Raw genomic sequence first — 20,143 nt, 5'->3', positions numbered from 1 at the left:
CCCTGACCGCCCGAATCCTGCCCAGGGCTATCAGCCTCACTCAGAGGACCCCCCCTCCCCCCCGGATTCAGGGCTCTGTGTTGCAACGGAGGCCGTGCCATGTCGAAAATACAAAATGGCGTCCGCTGCCAGCTCAGGCCGGCTCTACCGTCTGAACAGCACGAATTACAGCGCCCCGCTGCTGATTTGCGCTTGCCACATTTAGAACAGCGCTTTACAGTCTCCGCAGCCATCGCCGAAAACGGCGGTAAAATTAAAAAATGGCAGTTCGTGCCAAAAACGTCCTGATCGCGGGCCCACCCCGGAGGAGTCAGAAAACACTCTTACCTCACTAGACCGAGTATCACAGCTCCAGTCCTGCAGAAGAATCTCAAGAAAAAACCTCTTTTCCAAGATCGCTGCGCTAAAGCGCGACGCGACTTTAATTTTTTTTTTTAATGCTGTGAGGAAAGCAGAGGCAAAATAGGTAAATAAAAACACTCCGGAGGCTCAGATAAGTGGGAAAAGCGAACCAATGTGCCTGCATCCACTGAGTGGGAAAGGACAGGGAAAAGCAAGTTAATATGTCCACAACCACGGGGGCATGGGTAAGGCGGGGAAAGGGCTGACCTATGTGCCTTCAAAGTGAAGCTGCTATAGCCTCTAACACCCCGGCTAACAACTGGCAAGCCAGGAGCCACCCCCAGGCAGATTTTTGATGGAGCTCGAAGAAGCTGCAGCCACCCTGCTTGGGGAGATAGAGAATACTGAAGAGGCAGTGGAGCTAGCTGGCCATGAGGCACTGTGAAAAGTTGAGTGCTCTCTATCTCCCCCTGCTGGTTGATGGACACAAGCCATACGTAATGGCTTCATCTGCTTGATGACAAGGAATTAGTCATTTCCTGTTTCAATTTAACTAACACTTTGTTAGTCAGCCAAACTGTAGGGGAGTAGAGCCCTTCAGCTGCTCCCTGCTCCTCCTTTCACCAACGGCACAAACCTGTAGATTGTGGCAGAGTAGTTTAGGCCACTGACAGCCTAAAGCAGCAGTCAGAGGTAGTTATGGACAACAAAGCAGTGACAGGAACTCTGTGCATTAGCCCACATTTCACCCAGAGACATAGCAACAACTGAGATCAATGCACTGGAGACTGCGTGAGAAGTTAACAGCTTATACAGCAGCCATTCAGAATAGGGAAAGAAGGAATGAAGAGAAAATGTACTTTAACAGATCAAGAAAATGTTTTTCAGCATAGTCATCAGACCAGTCTAGAACCTGTGAGCTGTGCAAAGAATGGGGTGGAGTGTGTGTGTGTGTGTGGGGGGGGGGGGGGGGGGGGGCAGAGCAGGGAGTCCTGTGTGCTTTGCCCTATAAGGCAAACTTAGCTATCAGTCTCTGCCTACAGTGGATGATGACAAGCAGACTGCACATTTCTTCGATTAATTACTGAGGCAGCTTCTGATCCAGCTGGAGAATTACCTTAATTTTCTTTCCCTTATCCTGTCCCACTATTCTAGAATCTGTGGGATGGTTGTGTCCATGAACCAGCAAGTGGCGATAGAGAACTGGAAACTGAGCTGAGACATCTCTCTCTTAGTATCTAGTCCAGCTCCTCAGTATTTATGTAGACAAGCAGTAAGGAGAAACTCTGAATAACCACAACAACCTTAAAGAACTCACTAACCTAACAGTAACCAGACGAGCAAATATGTATGGACCTTTCTGGACAACTTGTAGAGAGCAAGAGATATGCAGGAAGCACCATGCAAGGTGACAGTTATTTGACCCATTACTTCGCACCAACTAAACATCTCAGAAACCTCGGGCGGGCCTCAGGAATAGTGGAAAGGCCTAATGGAAAGAAAATTATCAGGTAAGACCTAATTCCTGCTTCCATTACATAGCTTCCCATTATTCCAGCACCTGTGGGATGTTCAAAAGTAATTCCTATAGCAGGTGGAATCCTGGTGCCGACGCCCTGAGAACTGAAGCCCTAAAACTGGCATCTGAGCACACTGCAAAATCCACCCCGTAGTGCTTGGCAAAGGTATGCAGCGACCATGTTGCTGTCTTGCAAATATCCACCAGAGACAATAAGATAGTCTCCACCCAGGATGTCGTGGTACGCTTCGTAGAATAAGCCCACAAGGCCTGAGGAGCCTGCTTCCCCACAAACAAATAAGCTGATGGAATAGTCTCCTTCAGCCATCTAGCAATGAGGGCTTTGAAGCCATGAGGCCAAACCTCTATTTACCAAACAGCACATTATCCAGTTTCCAAAACTCATTCATGACTTCCAGATATCTAATGAGGACTCAACACACATTGAGAAAGTTCAAAGAAGAATACTGAGCCTCTTCGTCAGTTACTGCACATCAAAAAATACAGATTTACTCAAGACTCTTAGTTTTTGATCTAAATCTTAGAAACTCAGGCTCTGATTTTTTTCCCCTAGGGAATGTAGACTACAACAGGAATAGACACTTCCATTTATCCACAAAATAGGAAGGACACAAGCAGCAGCAGGGCAAATCTCTCTCACATATACAGCGCTCTATCACAAAGTAGGTACAGCAAAGACAGGAAAAAAAATACTTGCCTTGCAGATAAATGCACAAGCAACTTTCCCTGTGCACTGCCCCACAATGCATCCTGAACCTGCTTTAGAGACACATTTGTGTTGGTGTCCATTCAGTTCTTGGTACCATTCCAGAAACTGCTGGTTGGCAAAAGCTGCGCTGGTGTCTTTAGCATCATGGACATCTGTCCAATAAAAGCATGGCTAACACACAATCAACTACATCTACCTGTCAACTGTCACTGAGCAGCAATTCTTGCAACAAAGGATCATACGATACCTCAGAATTACACTGTGTCCTCTGCTTCTCCTACTCCAACATCATTCAATGCATAACCTCAATGTGACAAAAAGGATGAGGGCTGGCTTTGCTTTACTGATTAGTGAGCACCATGGCAACTGGGTGACAATAGCAGCAAATGTTACCAAGCAACTAGAAGCTGTAAAGTTCAGGAGAAACTTACAAACTTGGGACATTCATGGAGTCATAGAAACTGAAACATATCTCTGTAAACATGAAAGATGTAATGGAACAATTTGACAAATTGAAGAGCAGCAAATCACCTGGATTGGATGGTATACATCTGAGAGTACTGATAGAATTGAAAAATGAACTCACAGAGCTATTGTTAGTAATATGTAATTTATCTTTAAAATCAAGCATGGTACCGGAAGATTGGAGGGTGGCCAATGTAACACCAATTTTTAAAAAGGGTTCCAAAGGTGATCCGGGAAATTATAGACCGGTGAGCCTGACACTGGTGCTGGGCAAAATGGTAGAGACTATTATAAAGAACAAAATTACAGAGCATATACATAAGCATGGATTAATGAGACAAAAGCCAATATGGATTTAGTGATGGGAAATTTGCCTCACCAATCTAATACATTTGCTTGAAGGGGTGAATAAACACATGGAGAAAGGTGAGCCAGTCGATATTATGTATCTGGATTGTCAAAAGGCATTTGACAATGTACCTCATGAAAGACTCCTGAGAAAATTAGAAAGTCATGAGATAGGAGGCAATGTCCTATTGTGGATTAAAAACTGGTTAAAAGATAGAAAACAGAGAGTAGGGTTAAATAGCCAGAAGGGTAGATAGTGGGGTTCCCAAGGGGTTTTTGTGCTGGGACTGCTACTTTTTTACATATTTATAAATGGTCTAGAGATAGGAATAACTACTGAGGTAATTAAGGGCCCTGTTTAAAAAAAGCGCGCTAGCGTTTTTAGCGCTCACTAACCGTGTAGATTCTCATAAAATTCCTATGGGCGTCTACACGGCTAGCACAAGCTAATTTTTGGTGCACGTTAAAAACACTAGCACGCAAAGCTTTGTAAACAGGGCCGTAAATTTGCTGATGACACAAAGTTATTCAAAGTTGTTAAATCACAGGACCTTACGAGACTGGGCATCCAAATGGCAGGTGATTTTTAATGTGAGCAAGTGCAAAGTGATGCATGTGGGAAAGAGGAATCCAAACCATAGTTACATGATGAAAGGTTCCACATTAGGAGTCACTGCCCAGGAAAAGGATCTAGGTGTCATCACTGATGATACATTGAAACCCTCTGCTCAATGTGCAGCGACAGCTAAGAAAGCAAAGAATGTTAGGAATTATTACGAAAGGAATGAAAAACAAAACTGAGAATGTCGTAATGCTTTTGTATCACTCCATGGTGCGTCCGAACCTCGAAGACTGTGTGCAGTTGTGGTCACTGCATCTCAAAAAAGATATGGTGGAATTAGAAAAGGTACAGAGAAGGGTGACAAAAATGAGAAAAGGAATGGAACAACTTTCCTATGAGGAAAGGCTAAAGCGGCTAGGACTCAGTTTGGAGGAGAGATGCCTGAAGGGAGATATGATAGAGGCTTATAAAATACTGAGTGGAGTGGAACAGGTAGATGTGAATCACTTATTTACTCTTGTCAGAAATACTAGGACTAGGGGGGTACACAACGAAGTTACTAAGCAGTAAATTTAAAACGAATTGGAGAAAATATTTCTTCACTCAATGAGTAATTAAACTCTGGAATTTGTTGCCAGAGAATGTAAAAGCAGTTAGCTTAGCAGGGTTTAAAAAAAGGTTTGGATAATTTCCTAAAAGAAAAGTCCATAAGCCATTACTAAGAAGGACTTGGAAAAATCCACTGCATATCTACTATAATAATTTCCACCTCCAACATTCTGAAGCTGACTCCGTGGCTTCACTGAAGTGAAGGGTTCGTAAGGTTCATTAATCAGTCACCATCTCTCTCTGTCCCGCCCTCGCGTCAAAACGTGATGACATCGAGGGCGGAACAGTGAGAGGCAAGGCAACCAACGAAAATAGTTGTAAGCGCGTCTGCACACCGCCTACCCTCTCTGTGTCCCGCGGTAGTCGTTCGTTGGTTTTTGGCAGCCGAGCGAGCGAAGAACTTGGCAAACAAGAAAGGCGGTGTGGCGGTGAAAGCCACGTGGAAATATCTGACAGCTACATATGCGGAGACAAGACCGGGAGGCGAACTTTATCCTGCTGAGTGCCCATGGCTGCGTCAGCCCCGCCGTTGCCTCTCAATGTGAGTAAGACAGTATGAGGGAGCTCCTGCTGGCTGTGGGTCAGGCCAGGACTTAGCTGGTGGACGGGAGAAGCACTGTGGTAGGGTGGGAGGGGACCCTGGAACTAGGTGGGTGGGAGGACCATGAAACTCGGAGGGAGGGAGGGGACCCAGAAACTCGGAGGGAGGGAGGGAGGGAGGGGGGACCCCTAGCACACACTCTCATTCTCACACACACACACTCTCTCACAGACACACACACCCAGTCTCACTCTCTCTCTGTCACACACACACACTCGCACATTCACTCTCTCTCACACACAGTCACTCTCACACACATTTTCTCAAACATACACACTCCGAGGAAAACCTTGCTAGCGCCCGTTTCATTCGTGTCAGAAACGGGCCTTTTTTTACTAGTTCTAGAATAAGCAGCATAAAATCTGCTTTGTTGTTTTGGGATCTTACCAGGTACTTGTGACCTGGATTGGCCACTGCTGGAAACAGGATATTGGGCTTGACAGACCTTCTGTCTGTTCCAGTATGGCAATGCTTATGTTCTTCTTAAGGTATGATTAATTGAAAGGTGTAAATACAATTTGGTCGTTTCACTAGGGACAGAAAAAGCACCTTCACACAGTAAATGTAAATCGCTTTGGCTGTACCACAGAAAGGCAGTATATCAAATCTATGACCCTTTAATATGCTAGTTGAGCTGGAGATTCAGGTTTAATTCCCACCAAGATATTGCTACCTAAGCCTACCTCCCATCTGATAATGTCAGATCAATGGAGTGTGTGCCCGTCTGAATGCTGGACCATGATGTTCAGCAAATAATTCTGAAAACTGTCAAACCTGCACTGAGTTTTACAGTGCATATCTCTCTATATAAAATGCACCTCCAACGTTCTAATGAAGCCTCACTTTCCCAACGTTCTAAAAGTGAAGTGGCTGAGATTACTTTTCCTGCATGAGTGTATGCCCCGCCCTCACGTCACAACGTGATGATGTCAAAGGCAGAGCACACACTCACCGACTGTGTCGCGCTTCAGATTGGCTGTGCCTTGGTTGAAGCCTCGGATGACGTCACCAGCCCGGACGCACCACATAAAACCGCAACCCAAGCAGGGGGAGGAGTAGGGAAACTACTCCTCCCTCTGCCAAGGAATCAGTGTCAGTGCCCCCTCCACCCCTCGGCGCATCACCCAAGCCCCTTACCGCCAAGCACAAAGATCCCCAGGAATCGGTAAAAACGAGCCCCAAGATTTCGCCACCGAGGGCCGAACCAGAGTCAGAGCCCACCACCGACCGCCTCCCCACTCCGCCCTTCTTTTCCAGATCTCGCAAGTGACCGCCACAGCCCAATCAGAGGCCCACAAGCAACTTCGGTGGGCAGAGAGCTGACGACTCTCCTCGCCTCTGGACGAATAGGAACTCACCCTCAGTCCCCCCAGGTCCACTCGAGATGGCACCACCCGTTTCCTCCATTCTCCCTTACATGGGATGGCACTGCCGCAGTAACCCCCGTCCTGCACGGATATTGCATTCACAGACACTGTCCTTATGCCTCTCCCGCACACTCCCTCCTGATAGTAGATTTTTGGCCCCTTCCTGAACACTCACATGTCTGCACTGGGATTCGGACTCCGGGCCGGCGCTGCTGCAGTTTCTGCTTTTTTCCCCCTTTGCTCTTCTGCAGTACTGTAGCTCCGGCCGGGGCGCCTGCTCCCGGACACCCGTGACGTCACCCACCAGACGCGCGTGCTCAGAGAGACGGTGTGATTAAAGGTGCAGGTGCTTCGGGGCACAGACGCTTCGGCAGACAGAAAATAAAGGACCGTCCTGTGCCCGACTTATCAGTTAGTGCAGCCCTCCCAATAGCGATTGTAGCTCCTGAGGATAGCAGAAGGGCTTTCCCTGTGGTCCGGGTGAATTCACTAGCCTCCTTCCCCCTGTGCTGGGTCCACAACCCTCAAAGCCACCCACCACTTCCTCAAACTTTGCCAGAACCGGACATCCCCCAACCCCCCACCCCCTCAAATACCAAAACAAAAAAAAAAAACCCCACACTAATATGAGCCAACAACACGGGCAAAACCCACTTCACGCATCAAGAAACGCTGACTCCACTCCAAGCCCCCAGCAACACCCTCTCTCACTTCACCACCACCCCGCACCCCTCCGGCACCCGCCTGTCACAAACCCAAAGACATTCGTCCACAAACACCCTGTCCCCCCCCCCCCTCAATTACACACACACACGTACTCTCTCCGTGACACACACACAGACACACTCACATACACAAACTACCTCTGTGACACACATGATCTTTCAGTCTCAGACACACACAACCACCACCCCCCTGCACCCCAAAACCCCGCAAAACAACATCTCTCTCTCATATATACATATATATATAAAATCACCCCTGCAACAATAACCAACCACAAAGCCAACCGCTACTTCCTCCCACTTTGCCAGCACGGGGCATCCCACAACCCCCCCCCCCCCCCAAACACACCTCCCCCTGTAAAACCAAATCACTCTCAATTCACCAGCCCCCACCCCCTCCCCCTTTAAATTAAGACACACAATATCAAAAAACTCAGACACTCCCCCCATCTTCCCACTGCTCCCCATGGCCGAACCACCCATTCCACAACAAACGCTGACCCCCATCCACACACCCTGCCACACCCTCTCAGATCAACTTCCCCCCCTCCTTTCTCTCTCACACACACACACACACAAGCAGGGGAGAGAAGAGCATCGCTGGGTGCATACAAGGGGGGGGGGGGGGCAAGGAAAAAGGATAATCGCTGGGTGGCTGGAGGGGGAGCAGGGGAGAGAGAATTGCTGGGTGGCTGGAGGGGGGGCTGGGGACAGAGTAGACACACTCGCACCCAACAGTCTCACTCTCTGTTTGTCACACACTCGCACATTCACTCTCTCTCTCTTTCACACAGTCACTCTCACACACACACTCACACACTCGGCACCCAGAATCACTCTCTGTCACAGACACACACTCGCACATTCACTCTCTCTCTCTCTCTCTCACACACACAGTCACTCTCACACACACTCTCTCAAACATACACACTCCGAGGAAAACCTTGCTAGCGCCCGTTTCATGTGTGTTAGAAACGGGCCTTATTTACTAGTTGCTCAATAAAGAACAGTGACTACGAGGTTCTCATGATCTTTGTGAACACTGCATCTCGAACAAAAAATGAGTAAAGCTCAAGATTTCTTTCAGATAGCGAAATCTTTCAGATAAATGGTGTTCTACCGAATAAGCTCCGTTTTAGATGGATGCTTCTTCTTTGTTCTAGTATTTTTATACACCTGGAAATATCCCTTAACACACACAAGGTGTCTTTTCTTATTACTCTTGTGCTACACAGTAAGTATGTGCACGCTTATAGATGTCTTTCTAGATCTTTATAGTACTGACCGGAGAGCCTCAGTTCTGTTGACTTGTGGCTGGCATGGAGGTGATGGGGGAATGTACAGCAATGGTTCTTCCTTCACAATCATTAAAGCCTTCTCATTTGACATGGATGATTCAAATCTGAGAGAGAGAAAGAAGAAGAGAAGGCAGCATTACTATAAATGAAACCTTGATCAATATCAGGCCAAACTGTTCAACCACCGCCCAGGGAGCTTGTGAACAGATCCATCTGGAAAACTAAATTTCAGATTACTTCTCCATCCCTCAATCCGCATCAAAGTACAGAGGCACAAAGCATGCATACACAGAAATACATACACATCTGTCAGTTTGCTAGCCAAAGTGTGGGTGCCTGTCATACTGCAGCTTCTTCAGTAGGTTTAATGTTATCTTCACATAAGACCAAGATTCTAAATATTACCACCACAGGTCAACAGCTGGTGAACACACTTAGCAGATGCTTGCAAAGGAGTGTATGTGAACGTATGTAAAACAGGTTAAAAGACTTAGCACAAAACAGCATAGAGAAGAGAGCATGCATGAAGAATTACTGAGGAGCACCATGTATATATCAAAAAATCCAATTCACTCCTAATCATATCTCATGGAGTGCGATGGGAGTGGAGGACTACTATGAGCTCTGTATGTGTACTATTTCTGCTTTTACACATGAGAAGCCACGTTTCTAAAATCTGTGCTTGCCAGCTTTGTTCTAAAAGGGGGGGGGGGGGGGGAAGCTTCATTCGAAAGGGATATCTGATCTGATACTCAGTGAAAGAACAAGAGTCAGCAAAGTTTCATCTGCAGACAATTAAATGCACTAAACCACTGACTGTGCATGGCTGGCAAAAGACTATATAAAAATTGGAATAAAACCCCTATAAATGGACTATTACAATTTTGCGTGTTAAGATGACCGTATGGAAACTTTGAGAGCTCTCTGTCATTTCATGTATGTAATCTGACTCGTTCCATCTGCGATGGCAATATGCGTGGCCAGCTGAGCAAGTGAACTGCATTCCTTTACTGAAGCATCCCCCAAGGCAATTAAAGCAGCAACAGAGAGATATGCATGATTCTATAGTGGAAGTAAGCAGAGCTATCAAGATGACTAGATTGGCTAAAAGAATCGAAAAGCAGTAGCTGCATCATTTCACTTGTCCAAGTAGAACTCCTGGGCAAGCTTCAAGTTATTGGGGAACAGGGGGGAACAAATGCTATACCAAAAAGAGAGTAAAAAAAGGAGGTATCTATTCCTTCCTCGAAAAGAAAGGTCAACCAGGGCCAGCTCTGCCATTAGGCACACTAGGTGTTCACCCAGAAAAAAAAAAAAGCATACCGGGGGGGGGGGGGGGGAGGGGGGGAGCAGTGGCACAGCAGGAGGAGAGCAGACTTTTGTCCCTCCCCTTCATCCCATCTACCATTTTTCTTCTCTTCCCTTCCCCTCCCTCTGCTGCCACTACCTCTTCCTGTGCTGAACTTACAAGCAGCCTCAGTGCCAGTATGCAGCCTTTAAGCACTCCACCACTTCCTTCTCATTCAATTGTAAGTCCTGTGTTGGAGTTGGGGGGGAGAATGCAGCAGTGCTTGAGTGTAGGCCTGTGCTTAAAAGACCCCATCCTGGTACAGAGGCTGCTTTGTAAGCTTGTCACATATGGCGGCAGCAACAGCAGCAGCAGCAGGAGAAAGGTAAGAAGGGAGGGATGCTGGACACAGGATGGCGGTAAGAAGGGGAGAACAGGAGATGCTGAAGGGGATCTGCTGGACATGTGTAGGAGAGATTAGAAAGGAAAAGGGGATATACTGGACTATGGGAGGAGGGGAGAGAAAGGGAGATGCTGAACTATGGGGGTGGGTGGGGGGGGGGCATGGTTGAAGATTCACCTAAGGCTTCAGATACCCTTAGGTTGTCTCTAAAGCAAACCACCAGAGCTAACACTGTATAAACACCATTCTAATTGGCCAAGCAGGTTACAGCTGTTTTCTGAATAGTCACTAATTCCTACAGGATCTATAACCGAGGAACCATGATATATGAAACCAACCTTTTCATTGCTGAAGTATTCTATAAAGCACGGCAGCACTCAAAAGCACTAAACACAGCTACTGCAGTACCTCTAGCCAACAGACTCTTTCCCTATTCTAGTTAAATAGAAAAAGGGGAGAGGGTGGATTAGAAGGGATAGTGGATAAGGAGACTTGTGCACATTTCCTATCTGCTGGAGTAGGCAAACAAAAAGTATGGCAGGTTTAATTGGCCATTCTCTCAATCTCCATGGGGTGAATGCATCACTGGTGCAAGGGAGCCCCCTGCTGGCTTGAGAACACCATTTAATCCAACAAAAGAAATGCCCTGGCCAAACAAACAGGATTCTAATATCATTGTGCAACTATCCCAAGGTATAGGGGAATTTTAAAAAAGAAGAAGTTTTTTTAAAAGTTCTGTGTGCTTTGTTATATTTCAGAAACTTCTCAGGCTTGCCTTATTAGGACACAACCTGAATCAACAAGTTGTTCTTTATAGGAATGAGTCAGTTGGTAAGTCACATTCATACTGACAGAATTAACGCACAAGAACCAACAGAACAAGTAATAAAAATACAAAGATCTCCACTCTACAGCAGATAAAGCAGCAGCAAATCATATAGTACTACTCAAGGATGTAGACATTTAGAAACAAGAATTTGTTTTTTTAAATATCGTTCAAGAGCAAGGCTCAAGCATCTCTAATCCTTGTGTTCAATATAATGCTTCTTCTTTTGCTTTTGTTTACCTCATATGTTCAGGTACTTCTTTTATTTGATTTTGCTCCCTTCCAGCTGAGAAACCCAGAAGGTGCCGATGATGGCCTGCAGAGCTCACTGGGGCTGTATATGTGGTGGGATCCTTCTCAAATACACTGAAACCAAGAAATAAAAATACATAAAATATTTTAAAATGAGAAAAACAAAAGCATCAATCAGCATTTCTTAATTCCTTTTTCTCTGAAATCTCTCTCCCCCAACCTCTTCATCACACAGAATGGAAGCCATTTCTGATCACCCAAGGCCCCAGGACTGGATCGAATTTAACTCGCATCATTTCAGTAGTACTGTAGTTCAAAGTCTGTTATATTCAAGACTGCTTCCAATTTTAAAATTTGTACTTGAGGCAATGGGTGATCTTCCTCACACTATTGGCCCATAAAAGTTGTGAACTGCATAGCCATAAAGGCACAATATGTCCCCTCTCCTCCAATTTTAGGGCCCTGTTTACTAAGGCGTGTTAGCATTTTTAATGCGCCTACAATTAGTGTGCGTGCTAACCGTGTAGGCACCTATAGAGATATTGTAGGCGCATACACGATTAACGCACGTTAAAAACACTAACGCACCTATAACGTGGCTTAGTAAACAGGGCCCTTGATTTGTTCTATGCCTTTCTACAAACTGTGTTGTAAAAGAAACAAAAACAAAACAAAAAAACAATAAAACTGTGCATGGCTTAAGACACACACACACCACATAAGCAGGGTTAAGGGTCTATTGACATTGCCAGGCAAACCAGAATTTGAATACTTTTCTAAGCTTTTTGCCATTTTTCACAATTTGTGGCCCATGCCATCTCTCTCAAAACTCTAGCTTAAAATTGTTCTTGGCTTTGTCACTGCTCTAATAATAAATTCACATTTTTGTAATTTTTTAAAAATGTATGCATTATATACTTTATAAGCCAAGTAAACACTTGTACAGCTGTCAATTAAAAGAATACACATTCTGTTGTCCTTGGAAAAAGTGAATGATACATACCTGTAGCAGGTGTTCTCCGAGGACAGCAGGCTGATTGTTCTCACGACTGGGTGACGTCCGCGTCAGCCCCCACCAACCGGAAGAAGCTTCGCGGGCGGTCCGCACGCAGGGCACGCCCACCGCGCATGCGCGGCCGTCTTCCCGCCCGTGCGCGACCGTTCCCGCCAGTTGAATGACAAGCAAAAATGATGAAAACACAACTCCAAAGGGGAGGAGGGAGGGTAGGTGAGAACAATCAGCCTGCTGTCCTCGGAGAACACCTGCTACAGGTATGTATCATTCACTTTCTCCGAGGACAAGCAGGCTGCTTGTTCTCACGACTGGGGTATCCCTAGCTCTCAGGCTCACTCAAAACAAGAATCCCGGTCAATTGAACCTCGCAACGGCGAGGATACAACAGAAATTGACCTACGAAGAACAACTAACTGAGTGCAGCCTGACCAGAATAAATGCGGGTCCTGGAGGGTGGAGTTGGATTTACACCCCAAACAGATTCTGCAGCTCAGACTGCCCGAACCGACTGTCGCGTCGGGTATCCTGCTGGAGGCAGTAATGTGATGTGAATGTGTGGACAGATGACCACGTCGCAGCCTTGCAAATCTCTTCAATAGTGGCTGACTTCAAGTGGGCCACTGACACTGCCATGGCTCTAACACTATGAGCCTTGACATGACCCTCAAGAGCCAGCCCAGCCTGGGCGTAAGTGAAGGAAATGCAATCTGCTAGCCAATTGGAGATGGTGCGTTTCCCGACAGCGACCCCTAGCCTGTTAGGGTCGAAAGAAATAAACAATTGGGCGGACTGTCTGTGGGGCTGTGTCCGCTCCAAGTAGAAGGCCAATGCTCTCTTGCAGTCCAATGTGTGCAACTGACGTTCAGCAGGGCGGGTATGCGGCCTGGGGAAGAATGTTGGCAAGACAATTGACTGGTTAAGATGGAACTCCGACACCACCTTCGGCAGGAACTTTGGGTGGGTGCGGAGCACTACTCTGTTGTGATGAAATTTGGTATATGGAGCATGAGCTACTAGGGCTTGAAGCTCACTGACCCTACGAGCTGAAGTAACTGCCACCAAGAAAATGACCTTCCAGGTCAAGTACTTCAGATGGCAGGTATTCAGTGGCTCAAAAGGAGGTTTCATCAGCTGGGTGAGGACGACGTTGAGATCCCATGACACTGTAGGAGGCTTGATAGGGGGCTTTGACAAAAGCAAGCCTCTCATGAATCGAACGACTAAAGGCTCTCCAGAGATGGCTTTACCTTCCACACGATAATGGTAAGCACTAATCGCACTAAGGTGATTCCTTACTGAGTTGGTCTTGAGGCCAGACTCTGATAAGTGCAGAAGTTATTCAAGCAGGTTCTGTGCAGGGCAAGAACGAGGTTCTAGGGCCTTGCTCTCACAACAAACGACAAACCTCCTCCACTTGAAAAAGTAACTCTTTTTAGTGGAATCCTTCCTAGAGGCAAGCAAGACACGGGAGACACCCTCAGACAGACCCAACGCAGTGAAGTCTACGCCCTCAACATCCAGGCCGTGAGAGCCAGGGACTGAAGGTTGGGGTGCAGCAACGCTCCGTCGTTCTGCGAGATGAGAGTCGGAAAACACTCCAATCTCCACGGTTCTTCTGAGGACAACTCCAGAAGAAGAGGGAACCAGATCTGACGGGGCCAAAAGGGCGCTATCAGAATCATGGTGCCGTGGTCTTGTTTGAGCTTCAGTAAGGTCTTCCCCACCAAAGGTATGGGAGGATAAGCATACAGGAGGCCGGTCCCCCAATGGAGGAGAAAGGCATCCGACGCTAGTCTGCCGTGTGCCTGTAGTCTGGAACAGAACAGAGGCAGCTTGTGGTTGGTCTGAGAGGCGAAAAGGTCCACCGAGGGGGTGCCCCACTCTCGGAAGATCTTGCGTACCACTCTGGAATGAAGCGACCACTCGTGCGGTTGCATGACTCTGCTCAGTCTGTCGGCCAGACTGTTGTTTACACCTGCCAGGTATGTGGCTTGGAGGAGCATGCCGAACTGGCGAGCCCCACGCCACATGCCGACGGCTTCCTGACACAAGGGGCGAGATCCGGTGCCCCCCTGCTTGTTGGTGTAATACATTGCAACCTGATTGTCTGTCCGAATTTGAATAATTTGGTAGGACAGCTGATCTCTGAAAGCCTTCAGTGCGTTCCAGATCGCTCGGAGCTCCAGGAGGTTGATCTGCAGATCCCTTTCCTGGAGGGACCACCGACCCTGGGTGTGAAGCCCATCGACACGAGCTCCCCACCCCAGGCGAGATGCATCCGTCGTCAGCACTTTCGTGGGCTGCGGAATTTGGAATGGACGTCCCAGGGTCAAATTGGTCCTGATGGTCCACCAGAGCAGTGAAGTGCGGCAACTGGTGGAGACGCGGATGACATCTTCTAGATTCCCGGTGGCCTGAAACCACTGGGAAGCTAGGGTCCATTGAGCAGATCTCATGTGAAGACGAGCCATGGGAGTCACATGAACTGTGGAGGCCATATGACCCAGAAGTCTCAACATCTGCCGAGCTGTGACCTGCTGAGACGCTCTGGTCTGCGAAGCCAGGGCTAGGCGGTTGTTGGCCCTCGCTTCGGGAAGGAAGGCCTGAGCCGTCTGGGTATTCAGCAGAGCTCCTATGAATTCCAGAGTGTGTTGGCTGGAGATGGGACTTTGGGTAATTTATCACAAACCCCAGCAGCTCCAGAAGTTGAATAGTGCACTGCATAGACCGGAGGGCTCCTGCCTCCGAGGTGCTCTTGACCAGCCAATCGTCGAGATATGGGAACACGTGCACTCCCAGCTTGCGTAGGTAGGCCGCTACCACCACGAGGCACTTTGTAAACACTCGTGGGGCAGAGGCGAGCCCAAAGGGCAGCACACAATACTGAAAGTGCCGTGCGCCCAGGCGGAATCTGAGATACTGTCTGTGAGCTGGCAGTATCGGGATGTGAGTGTATGCGTCCTTTAAATCCAGGGAACATAGCCAATCGTTTTTCTGAATCATTGGCAGAAGGGTGCCCAAGGAAAGCATCCTGAACTTTTCTTTGACCAGGAATTTGTTCAGGCCTCTCAGGTCTAGGATGGGACACATCCCCCCTGTTTTCTTTTCCACAAGGAAGTACCTGGAATAGAATCCCTGCCCTTCTTGACCGGGTGGTACGGGCTCGACCGCATTGGCGCTGAGAAGGGCGGAGAGTTCCTCTGCAAGTACCTGCTTGTGATGGGAGCTGAAGGATTGAGCTCCCGGAGGACAATTTGGTGGCAGGGAGGCCAAATTCAGGGCGTATCCGCACCGTACTATTTGGAGAACCCACTGGTCGGAGGTTATGAGAGGCCACCTTTGGTGAAAAAATTTTAACCTCCCTCCGACCGGCAGATCGTCCGGTACGGACACTTTGAGGGCGGCTATGTTCCCGTGGATCCAGTCAAAAGCCCGTCCCCGGCTTTTGCTGTGGAGGCGCAGGGGGCTGCTTAGGCGCACGCTGTTGACGAGAACGAGCGCGCTGGGGCTGTCCCTGTGCCTGGCGAGGCCTTCGGGCCGGCTGGGTGTACCTACGCTTTGCAAAAGAATAGGGCACAGCCTGCCGGGCCCGGGAAAAACATCCACCTGCTGAGGTGGATGCTGAAGGCGCCCGGTGGGAGAGCTTGTCGAGGGCGGTTTCCCGCTGATGCAGTTGGTCCACCAGCTGCTCGACCTTCTCACCAAAAATATTATCCCCCCGGCAAGGGACGTCGGCCAGTCTCTGCTGGGTGCGGTTGTCCAGGTCAGAGGCACGCAGCCATGAGAGCCTGCGCATCACTATACCTTGGGCCGCAGCACGAGATGCCACGTCACAGGTGTCATAGATACCCCTGGACAGGAACTTTCTGCACGCCTTCAGCTGCCTGACCACCTCCTGATAAGGCCTGGACTGCTCCGGCGGGAGCTTATCGACCAGGTGCGCCAGCTGCTTCACATTGTTCCGCATGTGGATGCTCGTATAGAGCTGGTATGACTGGATGCGGGTCACGAGCATGGAGGATTGGTAGGCCTTCCTCCCAAACGAGTCCAGAGTGCGAGACTCCCGCCCCGGGGGCGCCGAGGCGGTATCCCTCGAACTCCGTGCCCTCTTGAGAGCAGAATCCACGACCGCCGAGTCATGGGGCAATTGGGGCCGCATTAACTCTGGGTCCGAGTGGATTCTGTACTGGGACTCTGCTTTCTTGGGAATGATGGGATTAGATAGTGGTCTCATCCAGTTCCGAAGCAGTGTCTCCTTGAGGACATTGTGCAACGGTACCGTGGAGGACTCTCTAGGTGGTGATGGATAGTCGAGGACCTCGAGCATCTCAGCCCTCGGCTCATCCACAGAGACCACGGGGAAGGGAATGCAAATAGACATGTCCCTTACAAAGGAGGCAAGGGAGAGGCTCTCAGGGGGCGAGAGCTTCCTCTCTGGTGAAGGCGTGGGGTCTGAGGGAAGACCCGCAGACTCCTCTGAGGAGAAATATCTGGGGTCCTCCTCTTCCCCCCACGAGGCCTCTTCCTCGGTATCGGACATGAGCTCATGTAGCTGAGTCCTTAACCGGGCCCGGCTCGACGTCGAGGCACCGAGGCCTCGGTGTCGTCGAGCGGTGGACTCCCGCGCCGGCGGGGACGAAGCTCCCTCCATCGACGTCGACGGGGACTCCACCTGCGTGGCGGTTGAGACCGGCGCCGCAAGCGGCGGCGGTGTCGACGACCTCGGCACCGGGCTAGAGCTCGCCGGCACCACAGTCAACGGCGCCGAGGGCGCAAGCACCCCCGGCGCCGGCACAGCCTGGCGCATCAGCCCTTCCAGGATCCCCGGAAGGATGGCTCGGAGGCACTCGTCCAGGCCCGCTGCCGGGAAAGACGGGGGGGCCGGTAGAGGCGTCGGTGCCGGAAGCTGGTCGGGTCCAGGAGACTGCACCGAAGTGCTGGGACCCTGACGTGTCGGTACCTCCACTACCGAGGGGGACATTTCCTCTCGACGCGGACGTTTCGGCGTCGACTCCTCTCCGGTACCGAGAGCCGGATGCATGGAAGGCGACCGATGACGGTGCTTTTTAGATTTCTTGCGGTGCCCGTCATCGGTGCCAGGTGGCATGGAGGAGGTCGATCCCCCTCGGTCCCGAGGAACCGGGTCAGACAGGGTTTGGTCCCGAGGGCCATGGGCCGAGGGAGTGACCGGGGCCGATTGCCCACGCGGCCTCTCACTCCTACCCTCGCTGGAGGACCGGCGGGCCGACGGGACCTGTGCTCCTGGGGTCGATGCCATCGGTGCCGATTTCTCGGGCATCGATACCGGTACCGAAGAACCGGCCTTCGATACCGATGCCGTCGAGGTCGACGTCGAGGGGCCGGCGCAAGTTCCAAAAAGACGGTCCTACAGAACTTGCCTCGCAACCTGAGTCCGTTTCCGGAGACCAAGACACAGAGAACACGACTTGATATTGTGCTCCGGCCCGAGGCACTGGAGGCACCAAGCGTGGGTGTCGGTCTGCGAGATCGGCCGGCCGCACCGACCACACTTCTTAAATCCACTCGGGACCTTCGAGGACATCGACGGAAAAATCGCGTCGGCGAAGTTAAAGTCGTCGATGGTGGCGGTAATCACACCTCGAAAAAGTAATCGACCGCGCGGCCACAAGGCCGCAGCGCGACGCCCCTGCTCGAAAACGAGGGAAAAATAGAGCGCGTGCTCTCTCTTTTTTTTTTTTTTTTTTTTTAAAAGAAATTCGGAGCGCGCGGCAATCAAAACTAAACGAAAAATAAACAGAATTCGCGTAAACGCGACGGCTTTCCGGGGCTGACGAAGAGAGAGCGGCAGTAGCACGACTCTCTCCAGGCGCGGAAAGAAAAGGACTGGCGGGAACGGTCGCGCACGGGCGGGAAGACGGCCGCGCATGCGCGGTGGGCGTGCCCTGCATGCGGACCGCCCGCGAAGCTTCTTCCGGTTGGTGGGGGCTGACGCGGACGTCACCCAGTCGTGAGAACAAGCAGCCTGCTTGTCCTCGGAGAATACCTGCTACAGAAGAGGAACTGTTTTCTCCGAGGACAAGCAGAATTATATATTCTTGGGAATCCCTAGCAACCCAGGCTGCCTTGAACAAAAATAGGGAACATTACTAAGAATCACAACAGGCAGGGCCCTATGGGCTTCTGAAACTACAGGATGTACAAACAAAAAGTGAGGAGAGTAGATGAGGATACCAACGAATGTATATTTATTGATATAAAAATTAAAATTAAAAAAATGTCACTGTGCATAAAAACGGTTTCGTGAGGGTTTTTACCTCCTTTTTGTTTTTGCTTCTGAAACTACATACATAAAAATATGTATAAATATATATAAATTTAATGCTTGAAATGTAGGGTTATACATTTGGGCTGAAAAACCGGAAGGAATGCTATAGTTTAGGGGGTAAAGAACTTCTGTGCACGAGAGAGGCGCAGGACTTGGGTGTGATCGTATGTGATTATCTTAAGGTAGCCAATAGGGTTGCCAACTAGATTCGCCTCACAGGACTGATTCAGTCCTGGGCTTACCTCAATGCATGCAGGGACTTGTGGCCTTTCTTTTCTTAGGGTATCCAATGGGGAAATCAGAACCACCAGTCTCTGCATGCAATAGGGTAAGCCCAAGACTGGATCAACCCTGTCAGAATTTGAATCTAGTTAGCAACCCTAGTGGCCAAACAGGTAGAAAAGACCACAACAAAACCTAGAAGGATGCTTGGGTGCACATGGAGAGGAATGGCCAGTAGGAAAAAGGAGGTGATGATGCTTCTGTATAAGACTCTGGTGAGACCTCATTTAAAATACTGTGTACAATTCTGGAATCCACACTTTCAAAAAGATATAAACAGGATGGAGTCAGTCCAGAGGGCAGCTACTACAACAGTCAGTAGTCTTGTCATAAGGTATATGGGAACAGACAAAGATGTATATATGTATACTTTGGAAGAAAGATGGGAGAGGGGAGATATGATATAGATGTTTAAATACCTACATGGCATAAATAAATGAACAGGAGGTGAGTCAATTGAAAGGAATGGGGAGGCATAGGATAAAGGTGAAAGGAAACAGACTCAGAAGTAACCTGAGGAAATACTTCTTCAAGGAAAGGGTGAGGAGGAATCTGTGGAACGGCGTTCTGGTAGAGATGAAAACTGTATCTGAATTTAAGAAAGCTTGGGGGAAATGAATAAATAAATAAATAAATAAAGACAATACATAACCCTGATGCAGGCAATATTGCCAATTCACGGTCTGTGTCGGGGTCCTTTAGAATCATTTGCATATATTTTGTGCGTGGGATGTCTTTTTTTATATTTATTCATCCCCATGAGTTTTATATTTATTATTTTTTGTTTAGATTTAACTTTTAGGACTCCTGATGCAGGCAATACTGCTGAAATACAGCCCATGTCAGGTACTTTTAGAAGCATTTATGTGCATGCATTTTATGCAGGGGTTAAGTCTTTTTTTTTATTTTTTTTATTCATTTCCCTGTTTTTTTTAGTTCAGCTTTTTAATTAAGGGAGTCTTCAGGTGCGCTAGCAGCTGTTGCTAAATGCCAATATGCTCAAATGGATGTCTCAGCATTTAGTACCAGCTGATTTTTAGGGTGAGCTAAAAATGCTAGCACACTAGTAAAAGACCCTCTACTAAATTGCTTATATGTTTTGTTTTTAATTTATAGAAACCTTTACTGAAATTTGCAGACAAAGCTACATCTTAAAGTAAGCTTACAGATCAAGAGGCATCGATTATATAGCAAAACAAAGCTG

At 48.6% G+C, this 20,143-nt stretch overlaps 1 protein-coding gene across 2 annotated transcripts in view; it reads right to left on the bottom strand.

The window, feature by feature from the left end:
* ATF6 (activating transcription factor 6) overlaps positions 1-20,143 on the bottom strand; it is a 202,492-nt gene that overhangs the window by 89,745 nt on the left and 92,604 nt on the right. For both annotated transcript variants that reach the window (XM_030205966.1, XM_030205964.1), the window contains exons 10-11: positions 11,324-11,449; positions 8,554-8,670 (exon numbers count right to left, since the gene is read on the bottom strand). In XM_030205966.1, coding sequence (XP_030061826.1) covers positions 8,554-8,670; positions 11,324-11,449 — 243 coding nt within the window. The remainder of the gene's footprint in view (positions 1-8,553; positions 8,671-11,323; positions 11,450-20,143) is intronic.

This window comes from Microcaecilia unicolor, chromosome 6, assembly GCF_901765095.1.
Source record: "Microcaecilia unicolor chromosome 6, aMicUni1.1, whole genome shotgun sequence".
Lineage (NCBI taxonomy): Eukaryota > Metazoa > Chordata > Amphibia > Gymnophiona > Siphonopidae > Microcaecilia > Microcaecilia unicolor.
Note: the sequence above shows the minus strand (reverse complement) of the source record. Positions and strands in the feature narration are given on the sequence as shown.